Genomic DNA, 20,379 nt, shown 5'->3' on the forward strand with positions numbered 1-20,379 from the left:
ATGCTCTGTAGTATCTACCCCACATGGCCTGGCATTTTCCTTTTGTCCTCTGGCTGTTGGTGCAGCCTCTTCTGGGCTGCTCTCCGAAGTAAGGAGTTGCCGTGGGTCTCTCTGTTGTAGGTTGTATTGGCCTTTTGTCTTATTCCCCAATAGTTATATTCACAACCCGCTGCTTTTGCGCAGGGTTCTCGACGTCCCACTACCATTCTTTGATATGGCAAACTCGTAGAGACGTTTCTCCTTGAATCCCACTCTTCCTGGCATCTAGGACCCGTGATGGTCCTTAGTACTCCCTTGTTCGGCTCGTCTTTTCTTCTAAAAAAACAAAAAAAAAAAAATTGTCCTGCGAGGGAACTGTTCTCTCTAATCCGGACTGACAGCAGACACTGCTTATAGCCTGGACTAGTCCCACTTTTTGTATAACTGTGGGTACTTTTGAGAGTACCCTAGTGCCTGGCTTTGGCCGGGTTTCAGCATCTTCTTGCGGCTGTTTCTGCACCATGTTCTTCCTCGTGGCTTGTGCGGCCCGTTGTCTTCTTGCTGTGGGGCGCATTTCAGCTGATCCTGCTGTCTTGCTTCCTGGTATTCTTCCTGGCCGTGTGAGAGGGTCTTTCAGGCTGTGTAGGGGAATCCTTTTGATGTTATCCACATGTCTGATTTGCAAGGGTCTCCGCAGTACTCTTCTTCGGTGGTACGTGTGAGGGCACTGTGCGTTCTCTCCACCATACCTCTTAACCAGCCCTTTGAGTAGGGTTTGTTGACTGCTGCATCCTGCGGTTCTTTCACACCATATGGTTCAGTTCTATTCCCTGCAAGGTGCTGAAGTCTCTTTTCATGTCAATTTCTTACTAGGTGTGTTTTTGTTCCATGTCGACCGGTGCTGGGAAGGGGTCAGTATCCTGCTTCCTTCGTATCTTTACAGGAGCAGGTTTAACAGTATTTCCGCTGTTCGAGTTGTTTGGATGGGGCTAGCTCTGGCTTCTTGTCAACACCTTGGATCCTGTGGCTCCTTCATGGCTCTTGGTCGTCGTCTCTTGAAGTTCGGCATTTGTCCATTAAGCACAAGCTTTCTGGCTGGGTGTTTTCCTTCTCTCATCCCCTCTCCATATGAGGCTTTCGTGTTATTCTGGATGGGCTGTGGTGCCCTTGCCTCCCCTTGATTTCCGCTCTCTCAGGGCATAGGGGTCTGGTGGTGGCTGCGCTGTCATTCCTGTCCCCATTGTGTTTCACCCTTTGGTTGACAACACTCTTTTGGTCATTTATTGACGGTTAGGTTCTTTTGGACCTTAGGGGGGGTCTAGTCGCAGTCCCGCCTCCTCTATGGGTATGGCTTTGGTATCTATTCTAAGTTGAGGAATCTGCGGCTATACGTCTCTATCGGATAAACAAGTTTCCTACCTTCGGTAACAATGTATCTGGTAGAGACATAGTCTAGCCACAGATTCCTTAACGCCCGTCCGTCCTGCGACAACTTTTTCATGTTGGGCTTCCCTTTGGGTGGCTTTACTCCTCTGCAGGGTGACGTCTCTTCTCTCCGACTCACGATGCTACATTCTGTCTCGTGGCTCTGCTCTTCCCTTCCTTGTATGTGGACGGTAGGCCCTATCTCATGTGTCCTTTACAACCCTTACCCTGGGTTGCCCGTTGTGAGTCTAAATCCTTTCTTCTACCGCTTGAGGTTTCTTGCCTCCCCTGCACTCCAGTGGTTACAGTCTCTGGCAATGTTACATTGAGTAGGTCCCTTATTCAGTTTTAACGTCTTCTTTTAGGTGAGCCTTATGGTAGTTGTCCTTACTCCTGGGATCTGGACTGGTTGTCCTTCACTGTCTTATATTGAAGTCACAGCCTTTCTGCCGGCTGCTGTGTTGGTTCACCAAGGAGCTATGGTTCAATGGTAAGTCTTGTGCTTCTGGGGACACAGGCTCACACAGGCCAAGGGTTCAAATCCTGCCTATGCTCTGCATCCTCTACTGCCTCAAGCGGAGGTTTTGGTCATAACAATTACGGGGGTCCCTCCCAGAATGGTGCTCTGTTCTTTCCCCCTCACCCTTAGTTTACAATATACAGTGCCTGGCACTGTATTTCTATGATGGTTTTTCACCATACCTTGTTTTTTCTTTTTCTGCACACTGTTCCCATATTTTCCGTTTTTTTGGTTGTGGCTTCGTGTTCTGATGCGGAAAAGTCTTTTGACGAAAACTGATGTGGACGCGCTGGGGCGGGGCATATATGGCTCCGCTGACGTCACGTCAATGGACGACGTCAGGTTAAAGCCGTACGGCGCCGCCCCCCGGCGCGCAGATGTGCTGCTGCGCTTAGTTTTCCAGACCAGTCTGACGCATGGGGGATATTTTAAGTTAAGGAATCTGCGGCTAGACTATGTCTCTACCAGAAACATTGTTACCAAAGTTAAGTAACTTATTCATTTGGGCATATCTCTGGTGGTTCATCACCTTGCAGGTTCACTGTATGCCAGGGCGGACAAATACAGCAGCAGTTGCATGATGGATCACAAATGGCGTCTTCACTCTGAGGTGGTGCAAGGTCTCTTTCAGCAGTGGGGAGAGCCGTGGTTACATCTATTCGCCACCGAAGAGAACGCGCAATGTCAGCAGTTCTGCGCGTTGGAGTGGAGTTGCAGTCTTCTATATGCCTTTCCGCCTATACCACTTCTGCCCAGAGTGCTGAAGAAGATCAAGAGCGACCGGGCCCAAGTCATTCTTGTGGCTCCGGATTGGGCACGAAGAGTCTGTATCCCGAGCAATTGCACATGGCCATCGATCCTCCGATCAGATTGCCTCTTCAGGGGGATCTTCTGTCACAGCAGGAGGGGACAGTCCTCCACCCGAACTTGTCCAGCCTCACCTCCTTGCGTGGAGATTGAGCAGCAACAGTTGACATCCTTCGACCTTCCTCCCGAAGTCTGTAATGTTATCTTGGCAGCCAGGCGTCCCCCTACTAAAACAGTATACGCCTGTAGATGGAACAAATTTGTGGCACTGTGCACAGCAAAGGCTGTGGATCCCCTTTCTGCCCCTCTTTCTGAAGTTCTTTTGTTCCTTCTTGTTTGGCCCAGCAGGGCTCTGCTCTGGGCACCCTTAAGGGCTATCTATCGGCCATTTCAGCCTTTCTACGGATTCTCGATCAGCCTTCTCTTTTCAAATCCTCTGTTGTAAATACATTTCTAAAGGGCATTACTCATCTCTTTCCTCCTAATCCTTTCGTAATGCCCCAGTGGGACTTAAATTTGGTCTTGACTTACCTTCTGTGTGCTCCTTCCGAGCCTCTCCGACTCTTGACCTTAAAAATTGCTTTTCTGGTTGCCATCACCTCTGCTCGCACAATGAGTGAGCTTTAGGCTCTGTCTTCTAAGCCTCCTTTCCTTGCTATTCATCCGTACAAGGTTTTCCTTGGAACTAGACCTTCTTTTCTCCTCAAAGTGGTTACCTCTTTCCACATTGGACGACCATCACTTTGCCCACCTTCTTTCCGCCCCCACATCCTTCAAAGGAGGAAGAGAGGCTCCACCGTCTGGATCTAAAACATGTGCTATCCTTCTATCTGGATCGCACAAAGCAATTCCGGGTGGATGACTAGCTTTTTGTTGGCTGTGTGGGCGCCAAGAATGTTGGGCTGTGCAAAAACAGACCATCTCTCGGTGGGTCGTTCTTTGCATCAAAATCTGTTATTCCTTGGTAAAGAAAGAACCCTTCGTGGGGCTGTGTGCTCATTCCACCAGGGCGATGGCATCCTCTACTGCATTGGGATGTGGAGTCCCCCTCAGTGACATCTGCCAGGCAGCCACGTGGGCATCCCTGCACACATTCACAAAACACTACTGCCTGGACAGCCAAGTCCGGAGAGACAGCTTCTTTGGTCGTTCTGTTCTCCAAGACTTGCTGGTGTGAAATTAGTTCGCAGACCTGCGAACTGACTTCTAGGGTAAGGACTCCTTTTCAGGGCCCTAGTTTTGTGCACCAGTGGTCAGTGTCTTGCATGGCTCTGCACTTCTGGCGTGGAAGGCTGTGTAAAAAACTGACGTCAGCGCGTCAGGGCTGACGTAGATACCGCGTCATCCTGGCAATCACGACGACGACGACAAACGCAGAGTCGACTGATGCACCTACAGACGCGCAGGGGTACTGCTAAAATTTTTTTATCTGGATCCAGTCTGACGCCTGGGAGTAATTCTAAGGTAAGGAATCTATAACTAATATATGTCTCTCACAGCGAGATCGTTACCGAAGGTAAGTAAACTTGCTCATTAGCCTGGCATCGACCATAATATAAACAACGAAATATGTCAGGAGACAGACGGGATACTAACACCTCTGTGTCTAAACTTGCCACTTTATTATATAAAGAGAAGAGTTTTCAGGCAAGCATATCATAAAAATAGAAGAGCTTTACACTGACCCTGTCTCTGTGTTCATGACAGCTGGTGATCTGCAAATCTGAGGCATGGGCGTCGGTGCACATTTTAACAAAACACTACTGCCTTGACTGTCTGGTCCGGCAGAAGGGCCATTTTGCCTGCTTGTTCTTGCAAGACTTCCTAATCTGAGTTCACTCCTCTGACATTCTACCTTTAGGAGGTATCACTGTGGTATCTATTCTAAAAGTGAGTCATTTACAGTTAGAAGTAATCATCAGAAGAGCAAGTTGCTTACCTTTGGTAACACTCATTCTGTGGATTCTTTAGCTAACCAGAGATTCCTCACTGCCTTTCGATCTCCCCATTCAGAACGTCCTTATACGGTTCTAAGTTCTAAGTTCGATTTTAGCATTTGTAACAGGAAATTGATTCAAAGTGCTCCATGCACCAGGGTGCGGAAAGAAAAAGATTGAGAACCTGTCATCAGTGCGCAGGGATGGAGCTTATATGCGGCTCTGTTCTGTCACTTCCGTGGCAGTGTGAAGTCCCCATGAAGCCATGCTGCACCACCTACCTGCACATGAGCTGCATGGCTGAAAACAATCTACAGATCCGGTCAGTCTCCTGGGAATATGCCAAAGGTGAGGAATCTGCAGTTGAATAGAGTACCTATAAGAAAGGGTGTAACAAAAGGTGATGATGCTAACTTTGATAATCTGATAGATAATAAATAAAGTGTCTTTGCAGGACCCAGGGCGGTGTTGACCTCACAAATTGATGAGGCAATGTGCCCCTAACAGAATTAAAATCATCAGTAAAATAGGCAACATGATCAATTAAATAAGCCTTCTTAAAACTATTCAAGTTAGAAACCATGAAGGTTTAATAAAGAATCAAAATCATTACAGAAGGCAACATTATTGTTAGCTTGTCAATATAAAGATTAAGCCTCAATCAGCTGTATATCTAACAAAATATTCTAAGTCCTGAACATAAGACAAACTGGTGTGGGTCTGCTCTCTAAAGGTGAGGAGCAAACCATACAAAGCCTCACCCCTAGTTTTGAGCCTTTTTACACCAAAATGCACAGTGGAAAATCACTTTGTCAGCACAAGTTTATTAAGTTGTTACCCTTGTTTAACACATTAGAATGCAGAATAAATACAACACCATCCTCTAAATGAATATTCTATGAGCACTCTTTTAACATTAATGTCATCAGATGTGACAGTACACACTTAGTTACGTACAAAGCAAAGGCAAACTCATTATGAAAAGGCTTGATGTAGCAGGCAGGAAAGGAACTTGAGTCAGTTACATTTCCACAGAGGAGGCCTTTCAAGGTCACCAAGAAAAAAAAATCAATAAAGCATTTCTTTTGTGCAAATTATACTGTGTGGGAGACTGGGTGAAGCAAAAACACGGATGGTTATGATTACAAGATGAAGTCGAGCCTAGTCTAGGCATAGTTTGACCAACGCTATGAAAGCACAATTATGTAAAGTGCTGCCTTCTCGGTTTCGGTTCAAAACATTTGTTATTCAGCAAACCATTTTTATTAATCAGAAATATATTTATCAATTCCACACTCTAATAATGATTCATCACAATATAGAAATAAAATCTGCATCAGCTGCAGTTTCTTGCTTCTCGATTCTTTCAAAGTCGTAACATCAACATAAGCACATGCCTTAATTTTCTTCATCTCAATTTTATCGATTATTTTACTCTTTCTTGCAGACGTTGCTGACAACACCTTTTTAAACCCATAATTTACAAATTACTTATAAGAATTTTAGCAAGAGAATGAACCCAATGAGACACAAAAAATAAAATTGTGGGATTAAGATTGTCCAACGGACACTCCCACATATATTACCAAATCTCTCACCAGCTTTTGGAAATATTTTTTCACTCACTGAACTATGTAGCAACTGACTCCCACAACCCATGCTCCTCGAGCGTTTGTCTCATCTGAACTATCAGTACTGTTATCTATGTTATGTAAAAAAAAGTGTAAAGCGCGTGGCTGCCCCACCGCTAGTTCCAGAAAGAGCGTAAGCTGAAGAAAGAAAGGAGACCGAGGCTTAGACCGAGAATAGCCCGGTTTTCACGCCCTTCTGAACAACCAATGATTCTGGATCCTCTTGATAGGCACAGGAAGAGCTTTCCGCAGGGCTGGGGCTTTAACATGATAAGAGTGCCCTCCTGCTCTTCTGATACGAGGGACTCATGCCAGATAAAGATCAGCTGAGGGCTGATCCCGCTTGGGGGCTTACAGGTGGAGCAAGTTAGATAAAATGGGAGGCGCCCGGGAGGTGAGAATTCTATGTGCAATGCTTAGAGCCTTACAAATGAATTCTCTTAACCACAGGGAGTGAATGCAACCTGTGGATAAAGCTGGAAACCAAGCAGGACTTAGGGTGTGCAAATAGTAGCTGCGCCGCTGCATTTTGGGACAGCTGAAGTCTTCTAGTCACTGTCTTATTAGACAGCTGAAGTCTTCTAGTCACTGTCTTAATAAGGCCTAGATATATAGTATTGCAGTAGTCCAGCCTAGATTGTATAGTGGAATGGAGAATAACCTGGCGTGTATGCGAATAAACATTGGGTTTTAGCCCTCGTAGAAGTCCAAAACACATGCCCACCACTGATTTTGCCTGCACTTCGAAGGTCAGAGTTTTGTCGACCCAGACACCCAGGTTTTTTTTTTACTGCTGCCTTAGGCTGGGAGGGTGACCGTAAAGAGGCGAGTCACCAATGGTCCCCCATAGTTGAATATCTCTTCCCAGGAGAAGAATTTCCGATTCGCTAGCATTCAGCTGAGGGCAGTGGCGGTCATCCACTCAGAGACAGCCACCATGTCATCATGGAATTTAGTCAGGTTTTGAGTTGAGGTATTAGAGAAGGAAATCACAAGCTCAGTATCATTGGCATAGGATGCTAGTGAACCACCAGTGGTTGTATATAAATGTGACATAATGTAGGGCTCAAAGCAGATCCTTGGGCAACTCCACAACGTACAGTATGAACCTGAGAGCTATATGGAGAAGAAGCAACCTGCAAAGATCTCTTGGAGAGAAATTATGTAAACCAGGTTAGAACAACTCCACCAATACCAAACTCCTGTAAGTGCTGCAGCAGAATATAATGGCATACGGTATCAAACACGGTACTTAGATCAAGTAAAATCCGAGCAGAGGTACTGCCTTCATCTAGGGAGCGATACAAATGTTCAGTAACCGCCAACAAGGTGGATTCAGTGCTGTGTTGTGGTCTAAAACCATTCTGAGAAGAATCCTGGATTCCATTGGTTTCCACAAAGTTAGTTAAGATATTGTTGATGTGGGATTAGATACTTTTGGCGAAAAAAGGTAGTAAGGAGATAGGGCAAATATTTTCTGGTTTGGAAGCGTCCAGAGCAGGTTATTTCAACAGAGGGATCACTTTAGCATGTTTTCATGGGGCAGGTACTGACACCAGCGTCAGCGAAAGATTTATCAGTTCGAGACAGACTGGTGAAAGACACTCTTGAAATATCACAAACTGGTCGGGCTTGAGGGGATCATCTGGAGAGCCCAATTTGATTTTATCACAGAGAATATGGAGTACTCCACAGGACCGCAAAGGAAAAAAGTGTAAGAGTGGAGGGAGAGGGCTAATAGGTGCCTTTGGACTAGAATTGCTAGGGATGGCGGCAAAGCTAGAGTCGACAATTTCTATTTTTCTAATAAAGTACTTTGCCAGTTCTTCACATTTAATATTAGAAGTGATGATTGGCTCTGCTACCAATGCAGGTTTTCTGAGGACATTCTGGAGAGAGAAGAATCCTTTTGGAGGGGTTGCGGCAGTTTTTTATGACATTAGCGTAATGTTCGGCTCTGGACTTCCGAATTAATTCATGATATACCTTAATGGGCATTCAATATCGATTGTTTTGTAGGCAGGTCATGGGAGTGTCTGCAAGCGGGTTCCAGGTCCTTGCAGTTTTTTTTTTGCTAGGATCAGTGTCTCATTAAATAAGCCATTCGTGAAAAAGGCTGTTAGCTACTTCCACACTGGAGAATAGTTGGGGACTCCAAATTTGAAGGAGGTCTCAAAAACATTTGAATCAAGCTTATGCCATGGACGTTTAGAAATAGGATTATAGTGGGCAATTGTTTCGTACTTCAGAGCATAAAGTGATAGACCTAAGGGAGAGGGGAGTGGACCTTTAGCAAAGAGATATTGCAAAATAAAGGGCCAAGAAGGTGCCCTGCTAAATCAGTGGCACTTGGGAAGCATTGCGCCAACTGGCCTGCTGCAAGATCATCTAAGAAATCCGTGATCTTACTGTCCTGACAAGCATCCAGGTGAAGATAGAGATCACCCACAATATTATAATTTGCAGTTTTAATGGCCAGTGTGGCAAATAAATTAATCAATGGCTCCCGAAATGCTTTAGAATGACCAGGAGGACAATAAATTAGCAGAACCGAAAAGGTAATATTGCTATTGTGTGATTTTGAAGTGAGGGTTTTCGTAATCCGGAATAGTCTCAAATGTAAAACTACATGAGTATCTCTCTTTAAAAATTACTGCAATGCCCTCCTCCCAACTGCCCACTCTGTTGTGATTCTTCATGGCGTAGCCTGGGGGGAAAGCCAACGCAGGTTCAGCTAGAGTGTCCTGGGTAAGCCAGGTCTCAGTTAAAAAAAGAATATCTGGAGTCTCATCTGGTTTCAGGTCGAAAACTTCAACGCAGTGTTTTACCAAAGAGCGACAATTTAAACTAAGGAATTTGTACTTTAAGGTATAGGGAGGAAGCTCTGTAGTAGAGCCAACCTCACTTGTCTTAAAATCACACTGTTTACAGTGGAAGATCGCCCCACTGGGACCCAGCCATGCTCATTACAAGAGTAGAGCGAGTTCTAAAGGAGAAGAGCTCCTCTTGAGAATAAACTAACATGTTGGCATTTAAAGAATCAGAGTGCCTGGCTCCTTGCGATGTCCAGGCGCAGATGGGCTTGCCTTTGGCGCACCTTCAGCGTGCCTGCTGCATGCGTCCGCACTGCAGCCTGCATGAAATACCCGGGGGGCTCAACCGGCTCCTCCCGGGCTCACCTCTGATTGGACTAAAACCAACCAACCAACACGGAGCAATGCCATAGCAGGAACAACGGGGGAAATGTAAAAAGCTAGATTATCTATCAAATCATTTAATAAGCTTATAATTATCAGGAATGAAGGTACAATGCTGTTGAAACCTCACCACACGATAGACTCCGCCCTCTTACACAAGCAAAATATCCAAGGCAAGACGATTTTGCATGATGATCGCAGGCATTGCCATTATCTCCTTGTTAATTCGTGTTATTGCAAAAGCAGTGATAGAAGCCGAATGATCCACTAATGTAGACAGCTACCTGATTTTCACATCATTTAAAGTCACACCAGCAGAAGGTATCATAGCACCAAGCACATCCAATACAATTTTTCCAAAATAATGGTTCACTCTCGAGTTTCATATCTCTTTTTCTGATTTCATCAGCAAGGAAAGGCTAAGGCAAGATAGCAGCTTCCCATCCAGTTTCGAGGGAGGTTAAAATGAGGTGTTAAAAATAATTCTGTTCACATCATTTCTATTGGTTTACAGTTTCCAGGATTTTCACGCACCATACACATCACTCCTCTTCACATCTTTCCAAATTCTAATAATTTTTACTCTTCTCTGATTGTATTCTTTAATAAACCCAAGCTCCTTGTCACTCAGTTTCCACACCAACTGATTTTTAGTTACATTAGATTTCAGGTTTGTCTGTCATTGGATAATGGATCTCAAATAATTCAAAATAGACTTTAAATTTTCACCTTTAGGAAAAACTTCCAAAGAAATGTTGACGTTGGTTAGGTAGGGCGCGAGGAATTCTCAAACAAGATGAACACTGACAGAAATATTGCACGATAGAGAATAAGTGAAAGGAAGGTCCTATATTGTATCTAGAGCAGAGTTTCGCAGGTGTATTATTAAAGTGACTCCTTATTGCTTTGCATAAACCCATGTTTTGACAGTGCTGTGAACTCGTATGCTGTGTCCTACAGGGATCATCCCTCAACCCCACTCTTTTCAACATAAACATGACATCGATCGCCAACATCATGCCATCACCATCCTTTCGTACGCCAGTGACCCCAATTCATCCCCTCTCTGATGGACAAGACAAACATCAGCAGAACCAATTTCACCAACTGCATGACCATGGTATCAGACTGGATGCGAACCAACTGCCTGGAGCTCAACTCTGACAAAACGGAAGTACTGGTCTTAGGAAACAAGACCTCCCCATGGGATTCAAGTGGTTGCCTCAGAACACCAGACAGACCGTGATGCAAGCACTCGTTACCAGCAGACTGGACTACGGGAACACTCTACGCCGGATTCACCAAACAACTCCTACACAGACTACAGACCATCCATAACGCAGCCTCAAGACGCATACTTCACCTCCCACGCTGCACACACATCACACCTCACATCAGGAAGCTTCACCGCCCCATCCCCATTCACAAGCGCAGCCAATTCAAACTTCTCATGCACACATACAAAGCCCTATACAGCATACGACCAGAATACCTGATCATCTGCATGCACTTTCACCAACCCACCAGACATCTAAGCTCTACCTCACTCACACATACTCCCTGCATCCACAGAAGCAAAACTGGAAGTCACTCATTCTCATACATGGCACCCTGGACATGGAAGGACCTCTGTCAACACATCAGTCTACTTCTCTCTTGAGTTCTGTAAGAAGCTGAAGACATGGCTCTTTATATAGATGCACCATAGGCCCGCACATCTTGCCCCAGTGTCTGGATACCCTTTCTGGTGATTAGTGTAATATACAAATCAACATATTGTTAACTTCATTTAGTTATGTGTCTTACAATCGATTGTTGTGGCTCCCAGTCAAATCCTATCCCAGCCTTTTAACAATCTCACTGGGTTCCTAAGTAAAACCGGTTTAAGAACCCTTCCTCTACATAATGTTCTTCCTCGCACACCTTTTAAGTATCACTCATAGACATGAGAAATAACCTCTTCCAGGTAACAATATTACCTATGACACTGATAAGACTTGACTTACATTTATTAAGCATGTGTTTGCATCGAGTTATCAGAAATTTACCTCTTGCGAGTTTTGTAGCAGCACAAGGAGGAGTTGGCAAATTTTCGAGAATCACCTCCCACCTTTCCCCACCCCCACATGTTAGTGTTGTATAAGTAATTCCTCCTTCCTCCTTAGATAGTCTAATCCATATGAAGCAGCTTCGGTTTTGCTACATAATGGGCCCCTGCGGAGTATGTTCTGGTCAGCGTTTCCCACTGCACGCTCGGTTGCTTTTCAGCCCAGGCGAGCCTGATCAAATGAGATCTTGGAATGAGAACGATTGATTTTGGCAATAATATGGGTATATTGACAAAGAGAAAAAGAAAGGGTCAGGAGAAGTCATTTGTCCGCGCTATGCACACTGTGGATATTAGAACTGTGGGTGTTTACTTCATAGAGGGGGTGGTCAGGCAGTGGGATCAACTGTAAATACAACCATCAGAGGCTGCAATGCTTACAAGGTTCCACTATCATCGAGCTAGGCTGGCATTACGAGCGATTCGTGGGGAAGACATGCAGGAGCCATGTGAATACACTCCTTTAACGTATCTATTGCTAGCTCAAACCCTGCAGCTGCCTAAATATGAAGGCACTGCAGGAATGGCATGCTGAACTGGATATGGATGGATATTACGGAGGAATAGCTGCTATATTGCTGTGCAGGCACTAAATTCATCTCACAAAATGCCAGACACCGATTAATACATTACAAGTGTTTGCAAAGAGTATACCACGCCCGTCCCATTTACATAGATATGGGTTGAGAGAAGATGATAAATGTATAAGGTGCGGTGCAGCTGGGGCAAACTTCATGCATCTTACTTGGTACTGCCTTGGGATTCATAGATTTTGGATGGCGGTGTTTGCTGCGCTACAGGAAATGGCTGAGGTGACAGTCCCCGAAACCCCTTTAGTAGCCCTGTTGGGATATGTCCGGGATTTGCCAAAGGGAACACACACGCTAATAGCATTGGGTATATTAATAGCAAAACGGAGAATAGCCATGCGATGGATGTCAGGCCTGACGCCCACAGTTACAGAATGGTGTACTCATTTGTCCTATTGGATCATACAGTCAGACAACTTTAACGCTCTGATACCATACCTATACGTTGTAGACCCAAACATATTTGGGGCCCATACCAGGCATACCTTGCACGCCAAGCAGCTGAGGTGGAGATGAAGGAAGGGCATGGCAGGGCCAGCATCAGTTGACGAGGTTCACCCTTTCGGAAGGGGAAGGTGTGGGCAGTCAGATGTGTAATACTGTTAAACAGCACCATTTGTACACAGACGCGGACTTAAATTACTATGCATGAATGGTGAGCTCTCCCTGCTTAGTAAACTATGATGTATATGACGTAATGTATAATGTTGATAAAGCACTTCACGTAATGCTATGTGCAGCCGTAGAGATTGTACTGGTATTGTGAATTCATTGCCTGGTTCTGCTGATTACCACTGTAATCGGTGTAATGGTGACTATGAAATTGTATGAATTAAAAAAGGAAAAACAAAGTTTAAAAAAAACCTCTGTTCTAGGTTATTAAAGGGTTCTCTTTGTAAAAGTATTTGTTCTCTGATAGGTATGACAAGAAAAAACAATAAGAGCAAGGCCTAGTTGCACAACTTTTGGTATAATACTAACCACAGTTTGATTTCATTTTATGTTGTTCACCCCAATGGTAGTGCATGCCCTTCTGCTTTATTTTAGTATGCAAACTCCTTGTTAGGTTTGGGGGTCTCTAGTTGGCACAGGTAGGTACTTGTGACAAATAGAGACCCTCTCCTCTAGTCACAACAAGGGGATTACACTCCTAAAATAACCCCTGCTCACCCTCTAGGTTGCGTGGCGCGAGCAGTCAAGGCTTACTTCAGAGGCGTTGTAAGTTAAGCAGTTGTGCCACATACAGTAACCCAGTGACAACACTACAAATGGACACCACACAGGTTTTATATAAAAAACAAGTAGACTTTATATACAGTTACCACAAGGCCATAAACGACAAAAATACACACTATGATTACTTTAAGATGGTAGATTTAAGCTTTCAGTTCTTAGATGCGACACTGCGTCAATGTACCTTAAGTTGCATTGCGCTTCCATGACAAGCAATGTCGCAGTGATGGGAAATGCGGCAAAGTTCAGATGCAAAGAAATAAACACGTGAAGATCTTCCAGATGCGGCACGCTTGTTGGGGATGCGAGAAGTTCTCGGTTCGATGCGTGGACTGCAGCGGCGACACCCTTACTATGCGACAACAACAGCTCCAGCGGCGACGCTCTTCTCCCACGATGCGTGAAGCTTCCGCTCAATGCGATAACTACAGCGGCGACATCCAAGATGCGACGGGCGCAGCTCCAACGGCGGCGCGCTTCTCGGGGATGTGAGGTGCTCTTGGTCGATGCGGTGCAATGCGACAGTTCCAGCGGCGACGCCCTCCTTCGGAGTTTCGACGGCAGGCAAGGCGACTAGCTCCGACTTCGTTGCGAGATTCTTCTCCTGATGCGGTGCAGTGCGACAACTACAGCGGCGACACCCTCCTTCGGAGTTGCGACGGCAGCAGCAGCGACGGCGACATGCTTTCGATTCGTTGCGGCACGCTTCTCTCCGATGCGGTGCAGAGCGACAGTTCCAGCGGCGACACCCTCCTTCGGAGTTGCGACGGCAGGCACAGCGACGGCGACACGCTTCTTCTCATTGAGTCGTGCTTCCAGCTCCTCGCGACACGCAGTCCAGCAGCAGGCACTTCCACAAGAACTCTGGGGAGCTGGGGGGTGAAGTCTATCGTTCCTGAGACTTCAGCAGGAGGCAAGCTCTTTTCCAAGCCTTTGGAGATCCTTCACAAGTTGAAAGCAAAGTACACAAAGTTCCTGTCTCCTTCCTTTGGCAGTAAGGCAACCACTGCAGGCCAATCCCCCAAGAAGCACTTCAGCTTGGGAATAGTCTCTCCTCAGTTTCTTCAGGTTCCTCTCCTCAGTAAAGGTTTCTTCTTGTAGTCCAAAGTGATCTAATTTGATGGGATCAAGGTCCCAATATGTATACCCCAAAATCCTTTGTTCTCTGAGGGGAGAGGGACCTTTGCCCAGTCCAAACCAGTTCTGAAGCACTCTGTTTACCAGACTTCTCCTTTCCTTTCACAGTGCAGGGCATGCACATCAGACGCCCCACAGGAGGTGGAGCCAGCATTGTGGAAGGCAAGTACAGTCCTGGAGCACTTTGTTTACAGGACTCCTTCTCTTCTTTCAGTGTTCACGGCAGAGACATCAGCCGCTCCCCAGGGGGTGGAGCCAGCATTGTGGAAGGCAGGCACAGCCCTATTCAAGGTTCAGGTGCAACTCCTCCCTCCCATCTAGATGCAGATCTCTCTATTCACCACTGGGTGACTGAGCCGGTCTCCTGGAATTCCCCAGCCCTGTCACTCACAAAAACAGACATAGGAATACGCAACCTAGCAGAGGCAAGTTTGAATGGTTAGACTAGCAAATACCTACTTTCTAAAAGTAGTATTTGCAAACACAGAATATTAAAATAAGCTTCACTAAAATATGTATTTTATTATTCTGAGTTCAGGCATTCTAAACTCGAATTTCTACCATGCTCTCTGAGACAGTTAGGATTATAAAATGTAATAACTCTAACAGCCCATTCTGGCCTATGGAGAACACGTAGCATTGCAATAGTGAAAAACGAAAATGGCTGTAATTCACTATTAGGACATGCCACACACACTAGGGCTTGTCCTACCTTATGCTTACAATGCACCCTGCCCTTGGGCCTACCATAAGAGTGACTGATATGAAGAAAAGGGAAGGTTTAGGGACTGGGAAATGGGTGCACTTGCCCAGTCAGCATGACAGTACCAGACTGCACGCAGGCTCTGCCATGGCAGACCTTAGACACATGTTACAAGGCTGCTTTTGTGGGTGGCACAACCAGTGCTGCAGTCCCACCAGAAGCATTTGGCTTTACACGCCCTGGGCACACTCAGTGCACTAGACTAGGGTCTGACAAGTAAACCAAATAGCCAAACATGGAACCACTGATTAATACATCAATTTACAATAGGGAGCACTTGAACTGGATAGCAGTGGCACAGTGCCCAAAGTATCTAATACCAGCAAAAACACATGAGGCAACAGCAAAAATGGAAGGGAGACCCACGCCAATGGTGCCAGGTCTAATACTCCTACACTCTTAACCCTCTCTATTGACCAAAGTATTTGACGATTTGAGGAGGTTCTTGTCAGCAACACAGTTCCGATACTGTTTTGTGTGAAACTCTTGTTTACACAAGAAAAAGTACCCAGTCTTACTTTGGCTTATCACCCATAGTCTGGAATTCTGTTCATCTGTGTAAATAGTCATGACCTAGGATTGTTGAACCCTGCACATGTTCTTGACCTTTTTGTTGTTCAGGTTTTGCCTGAGCGGTGCACTGTGCTCTTTGAGCTCTGTTCTCCTTAGCCTCGTACGCACTTTATAAATAAATACGTTTAGCTACACATTCATTTTTCCATGTCTTTGATACCTCGAATTTGTACTTATCCTATGTTTCTCTTCACAGACCACCTGAAGACAGAGAAAGAGCTAACTGAGGAGAAGAAGATCCTGAACGAAATGCTGGACGTGGTGGAACAAAGAGATGCTCTGGTGGCACTGCTGGAGGAACAACGTCTTCAAGAAAAGGAGGAAGACAAGGACTTGGAGTCTGTCATGCTTACCAAGGGCTTCAACTTGAACTGGTCCTGAGTTTGCAGCACTATTACATGTGTTAATCATCTCTTAGCCAGGCGGATCCCACTCGAATCTAAAGTTATGGGATCTGTTGCTTTTTGTCTGCGGCCCTACTTCTAAGCAATGGGGTTTGAAGCAACCTGGAGCCTTGCAGTAATTTCCTCTAGTGGCCGATCAAGCTTGCATATGACCATCTGGGAATGGCTCGCGCTGTGAGGGTCATACAGAAATATGAATGAAAAGGCAGGTAAATGGAAGAATGTTTTCTTGGAAAACGCCTGTGAAGGGATCGAAGTGAAAATTTCCCCTACAGCATATTTTTTGCTACTCCTTTTTACAAATTAATAAATAAAAACGATCTAAGCTATAGAGCAAAGAAAAACAACCTTGTGAATGTTCAAGAATTCAACTGCCTTGCGGAGTATCCCTTTTGTAGAGGACTTCGAACAGGCTACTGAAGCAGCAGCTTGCTTTTCATTTTTCCCCTTTATCCACCAAAGAATAAGCCAATGGATTATGGAGTGTGGATACGAACAGACGGTGGAAAATATTGATTATGCTTTTAAATGTGCATCTGTGCTTTTTACCCTGCCACTCCCAGCAAAACGTTGCTAATACCCATTTACGTAGTCAAGGAGTTGCGGTTCTGAAAATACACATCAAGGTTCTCATATTATTGTGAGCGTCTGATGATGGCCTTGGAGAAGAAGAGAGGAATGTATCAACACTACACAGGAATAAAATGATGAAAGTTATATCTATCTACCATATTATAAAAAATGCTCACACTTGCTGGGTTTCATATATCACGAAACTCCAGATGATGACTAAATCTGTGCCCCAGCTACAGCAAAATAGTTTCGATTTATGGCTTTTATTCATTATGTGTTTGCTGATTCTTAGCCATCTAGTTGAACGTAGTATTCGATGGGGACTTTCAGTTTGTGAAAGTCTAGAATTTGCATGCAGAAATTCAGCTGCACAGAACAGGATGGACATGCAGTATGGCCAATGCAGCTGGCTTTGGCTGGCCAAGAACCCCAATCTATTCGCTACTTAAATCATGCTTCCATCGATCTAGTTAAACCTGTACACTTTTGGGATTTTATTTCGAAGTTGCATTTAGTGGGTTTCGACACTGGAAAATGTTGCCTCCGCTTGATGGGTGATTGTTGTTGTTGTATTAACAGGTTGGAGCAGAGTCTTTCCAGGACGCACTTGAGAAGAGAAGGCCATCGGCTGCTGCTCTAGCATATATATAGTCATGTTGTGTTCTACACTTTTTCATGTCATACAAGCCTTTAACGAACCATTTCAGAGACTAATTTCTATTGTATGCATATGTCTTTTTCATGGTCTCAAGAAAAAAAGCTTCCAGCCTAGCATCACTTGCCCTCAAGAAACTCTTTTTTTGTCTATTAACTTATTTTTTTATACTTGAAAAAGTCTTTTTTTATACTGAGGGAAAAGACAACAGCATTTGAGTCTCTGGGACGTGTGCTCTGTCTCATCGAATTTGTTTTTAAAATGCCACTCAATTGTGCAACTTATTTATTATTTATTGATGTTCTTGCTCATGTTTCATTTCTGTCCTTTTGAATTTTTGGTGTAGTGTGAAGCTTGAGGCACTGATCTCAATTTTAGCACAGATTAGCAAGCAAATTGTGTCAGTACAGATCACTGGCCATTGGTGGCTGTAACCAGATTAACAGGCAACCCGTGTCAGTACAGATCACTGGCCATAGGTGGCTGTAACCAGTGGTTTACCCACATGGCACAGGTGGATTGATCATTCTGTGGCCTTACAGGTTCTCTGTGACATGGATGCATCGTAGTTTCCTCTCCATTGACAGAATGTATAAAACATAAACTGATGGCATACAGCATTATATATTTTACACCACAGAGCGCGTCTCTTTTAAGACACATGATGTGTCAATCATGGGTCACAGCAGATACCATCCTTCATCTGAAATTGTTTGTTTGCTGTTATACTGAGTAGATTTCATACCACTGTTAAATCGTTTTTGCAAAATTCTAATTTGTTTCTTGCCTTGCATTTATTTGTGTTATGGTCTACAACTTGGAAACTGTAATTAAACTGCACAAACAGTCCCACAATTTAAATTCAGCTCAAGTTATCACGTGGTGACTTCCATTTGCCTTCCTGTAATGATGTTACAGTGTTAGAAGCAAAGATTCTGTTAGGTGTACAGTGCTAGGGGACTCTGAAATGGCACGCCATTTGTATTGTTGTTTTCAAGTTGAAGTTGATTAGACAGATTTGTACGGGTGGGTGTGACTGAACACTTTTTTTCAAGAAGAACAAATGCGATTTCTCCTTCAAGCACTGAGTAATCTAAAAGATTTTATTATCCTTGAAGGAGTAACATTTTGTTTATTAAACCTGACATCTGTCACTTTTTATTGTGTCATTCGTTTATTTTACCACTGATGTGCTGGTTTGAGCATTCGGCAAAACGAGTTGAATTGGAGAGATGAATAAATGCTTACATAACACAAATGACTGGTTACCGAATGAAGAGCAACTAAATAAGCACATCTTTTGCAGCACATCGACAGAGTATCACTTGGAATTGTGAATATGAAAAAATCCCTAGGCAACATATTGGGCAATTAAATTATTAGACCATATCTAGCAGGTAGTGATGCTCGACCCAAAGTACCATGATTGAATTTTAAAACACAAAATGTTGTTAATACAATATATTAAAAAGAAGGCTCAAATGTTATGGGTCATGAAATGAAAGAAATATACATGAAATGATCAAATACTTTGTAGTAATCCAGACAGCTCCAAATAGGGTTTTAAAGTAGATTTATTTGGAGGTAATCTTCATACAGCAACCTTCAGCAATACAATACAATACTGGTTAATTCTTCGAATCTTAGCTGTGATGCAGTTCCACCGCATCAGTTACATCATACTATTCCAGCTATTACCACACATCTTCCCCCCCTATCAAACCCAAAAGGAAAAATAAACACTTAAGAAAATATGCAACATATAAGACATATGAATTGATGAAACAATTCGACAATATTTAAAAGAAAACAATAAACTGAGTAATAAAATTCATAAATGAGATACTTTAAACAAATCCCCAAAACTCCACTTCTTGCCGTCATCCAATTGAGCTACAGAGCCCATGACTGAAATTACTTTATGCGACTGTGAAAACTTGCTCTCTCCTTTCTTCACAAAACCAAATCCTCTTATCACCACCCACTCCCTTCCTCAAACACCAACTCCTTTGCACATTTTCTACTATCAAAACTTATCTTATTACGCCACTGACAATCTAAAACTCTTGACCTCATCTTTTCTCTATCAACCCAAACCTGATTCTTCTCTTGTAACCACATAGGAGACTCCTTAGTACCGTCTCTCTCCCCTTCAAAGCAATAAAAGGAGAAACACCAGTCACCGAATGAGGTGTAATCCTGTGCCCCCACATCATCCTCCGTAACTCATCTTTCCATGTTAACCCATTTGGTAAGGAAAGTTGAATACATTCCATCACAATGCGATTTACCCTTTCCACAAGTCCATTAGCCTGTGGACGAAACAAAGCTACCTTACTCCAGTATTGGAACTTTCATAGATTCACATGCCTGAATCATTCCCCGTCGTCGAGACTGGAGTCTCCGGTATATAAAAAAGCAGTGCTTAGTAGTATAGCAAACTGAAAAGAGGCCTAGGCCCATTTCCCTTTTGCAACCCATAGCTTTTGTTATGTAAAAAAGGCCCAAACATTTCCCTGAACCAATCAGAGCTCCTCACCCTCTAGAACACTCCTGAGAGAACCTTCTGCCCCTCAGATTTTTCTACCGCACGTTGTGCTAGGGAGTCTCCTTTGAGCTCTGCTCAAATTCTTTACTTCTACAGTATTTTGACTTAGATTTGAGGTTTTTTATCTACCATGTCTGAGAAGGAGAAAAAAGGATTATTTAGAGCTTGTTCCACCTGCTCTAAGAAGAGGCTTTATACAGATGACCCTCACAAGGACTGCATCTACTGTCTCTATCCAGACCATAAGGCTGCAGATTGTAAGGTATGTCGTACCTTTTCAAATACGACCTTGAGAGATCG

General features: G+C 44.1%; 1 protein-coding gene across 27 annotated transcripts in view; it reads left to right on the top strand.

The window, feature by feature from the left end:
- Positions 1-18,690, top strand: part of MICAL3 (microtubule associated monooxygenase, calponin and LIM domain containing 3) — a 2,019,125-nt gene extending 2,000,435 nt beyond the window's left edge. For 26 of the 27 annotated variants that reach the window (XM_078673602.1, XM_078673604.1, XM_078673606.1 and 23 more), the window contains one exon: positions 16,096-18,690. In XM_078673602.1, the coding sequence (XP_078529728.1) occupies positions 16,096-16,280 (185 nt within the window). In that variant the 3' untranslated portion in view covers positions 16,281-18,690. The remainder of the gene's footprint in view (positions 1-16,095) is intronic. The other variant, XR_013606836.1, reaches the window with a different exon arrangement.
- Positions 18,691-20,379: the final 1,689 nt, after the last annotated feature.

This window comes from Lissotriton helveticus, chromosome 1_1 (genome assembly GCF_964261635.1).
Source record: "Lissotriton helveticus chromosome 1_1, aLisHel1.1, whole genome shotgun sequence".
Taxonomy (NCBI): Eukaryota; Metazoa; Chordata; class Amphibia; order Caudata; family Salamandridae; genus Lissotriton; species Lissotriton helveticus.